This window comes from Pyrus communis, chromosome 13 (genome assembly GCF_041283825.1).
Source record: "Pyrus communis isolate YQ-2024b chromosome 13, ASM4128382v1, whole genome shotgun sequence".
In the NCBI taxonomy this organism is placed as follows: Eukaryota; Viridiplantae; Streptophyta; class Magnoliopsida; order Rosales; family Rosaceae; genus Pyrus; species Pyrus communis.
The window spans coordinates 15,404,106-15,406,081 of record NC_142577.1 but is presented as its reverse complement, the minus strand read 5'-3'; the positions used below and the strand labels follow the sequence as shown (position 1 = coordinate 15,406,081).

Genomic DNA, 1,976 nt, shown 5'->3' with positions numbered 1-1,976 from the left:
TAATCATGCCAAATTATTCATAATTTATAATTTCATTCCGTTACACATAATTGAACTCGAAACTTTGAGTTTACATCTAAACGTGATGATTACAATTTTCTGGCCAGTTTCAGTTTCACGAGCTGTGAATCTCTAGAAACATTCTTAGGGGCGTGCATTGTCTTCTTGCAGCTGATGATTCGTAAGCTCTGCCTTAATATGTCAATCTCTCTTTCCTTCTTGAAATGTTCATGCTCCATTGAAGCTATTTTGGATTTTAGAGATGCAATCATTTCTTCCTTGGCTTTGAGCTCTCTCTTTAGCTCCTCTACTATGTCTTCTTCCTCTGCCTTCCAATACAGCCCATTTCCTGCGGTAAATACCAAATCTCCATCACATCGATACATGAATAAATATTATACATATAAATGTATATGTATACACATTAGTAAAGAATTCATAAGTTCAAGTTCGATTCCCTCAAATGTAACTGGAAAAACGATTAAATATGCTTGTAGGTAATTGTAATGATGAAAATTTCTGGTTTTTTATGATTTTTTTTTTTTTTTTTTTTTTTTTTTTAAGGAAAAAGTAAGACCCACCAACTGCTGAACTATGATGTGGGTTATCATTAACAATAATATAACTATGAAAATTGCCATCATGTTTTCTGAGATTGAACAACCGTCATATTCCAACAAAATTAAGACTGGGTGCTTCTAGACCAAATCGTAATCAGAAAGTTCGCCTCGTATCCTGATACATGTTTATGAGAATTATGCAGATTAGAGATTGCTTGGAAGTGACTGAGTACCTGTGTTTTCTGTGTTTGTGTGACTGTGTATGTAGAGAGAGAGAGAGAGAGAGAGAGAGAGAGAGAGAGAGAGAGGGAGAAAGAGAGAGAGTTACCACAATGTGTCCTCTGAATGAGATCATCAAGCTCCACCTTAATAGCCAGATAAAGCTGCTTCCACTTCTCCACGGTCTCATCCCTCCTTGCTCTCTCCTCCCTCATTTGCTCAGCCAGAAAAACACTCCCCAACAACACTTCCCACTCTTTACTATTATTCTCCCCACCACCACCATCACCACTCTTATTATCATTCCCACCTCCCACCACCACAACCCCACCACAATCCTCCATTCTCCTAATCCTTTCCTCCTTCTCTTCCACAACCTTCCTCAGCATCTTCACCTCCTCCCTCATCTTCTTCTTCTCCTGCTTCCACTCAGCCTCCTTGAATGCGAACACCATCATGTCCCTCTCATATGCCGCACTCTCCTTCTTCCTCTCACACACCATCCCACTCATCTCCTCTTGAATACTCCTCACCTTATCTCTCAACCCACCAACATTTCTCTCACTTAAATTACCCCTCTTCTTGCTCGCAAACCCGCCCATCTGCCAGTGATTTTCGCACTCCCGCTCTCTTTTCTCAGAGGAGCCTTTGTGACATAAATTTTATCCAAGGGGGAGATTTTGTCAGAGGCTCCTCTTGCTCTTTCACTTAATGGAGAGTTGTGGTCTATTTTTATAAGAGGGCTAAGCTAGTTAGGTTCTCACTCACTCTCACACAAAGTTAATAATAATTGATGGAAGGAGAATGAATGAGCCAATGAATGAGGATCGTGAAGAGACTTGCTAGTGTCTTTTATGCTAACATCATGTGATGATTTTAACACAAATTGGGACACACATGATCTGTGTGCAATATAATTGGATTATTCCCAAAGTCACATGCAATTAATTTTCTTATTTAGAAGCGTGCATGGGTCTACATTATCTACATTTTGCACTAATATGATATGATATATAACATTCTATTAGTACTGTCATAGACGCACTAGTACCATTTGGTTAAAAAACTTTAACTAATTATTGTTTGTATTGACTACTGACATACAACCACATGATATTGTATTTTAGTATGAAGCATGGATACGGATATGACGATACGATACGACATGATACAGTGATATGAAAAATTTCTAAAAAT

The 1,976-nt window shown here is 38.4% G+C and overlaps 1 protein-coding gene across 1 annotated transcript; it reads right to left on the bottom strand.

The window, feature by feature from the left end:
• On the bottom strand, positions 1–1,571 carry LOC137738157 (uncharacterized). The gene is made up of 2 exons (XM_068477786.2): positions 889–1,571; positions 1–349 (listed from the first exon to the last, which is right to left on the bottom strand). Exons 1-2 carry the CDS (start codon positions 1,379–1,381, stop codon positions 90–92), a joined length of 753 nt encoding a protein of 250 aa, XP_068333887.2. The 5' UTR covers positions 1,382–1,571; the 3' UTR covers positions 1–89.
• Between the last annotated feature and the right edge of the window lie 405 nt (positions 1,572–1,976).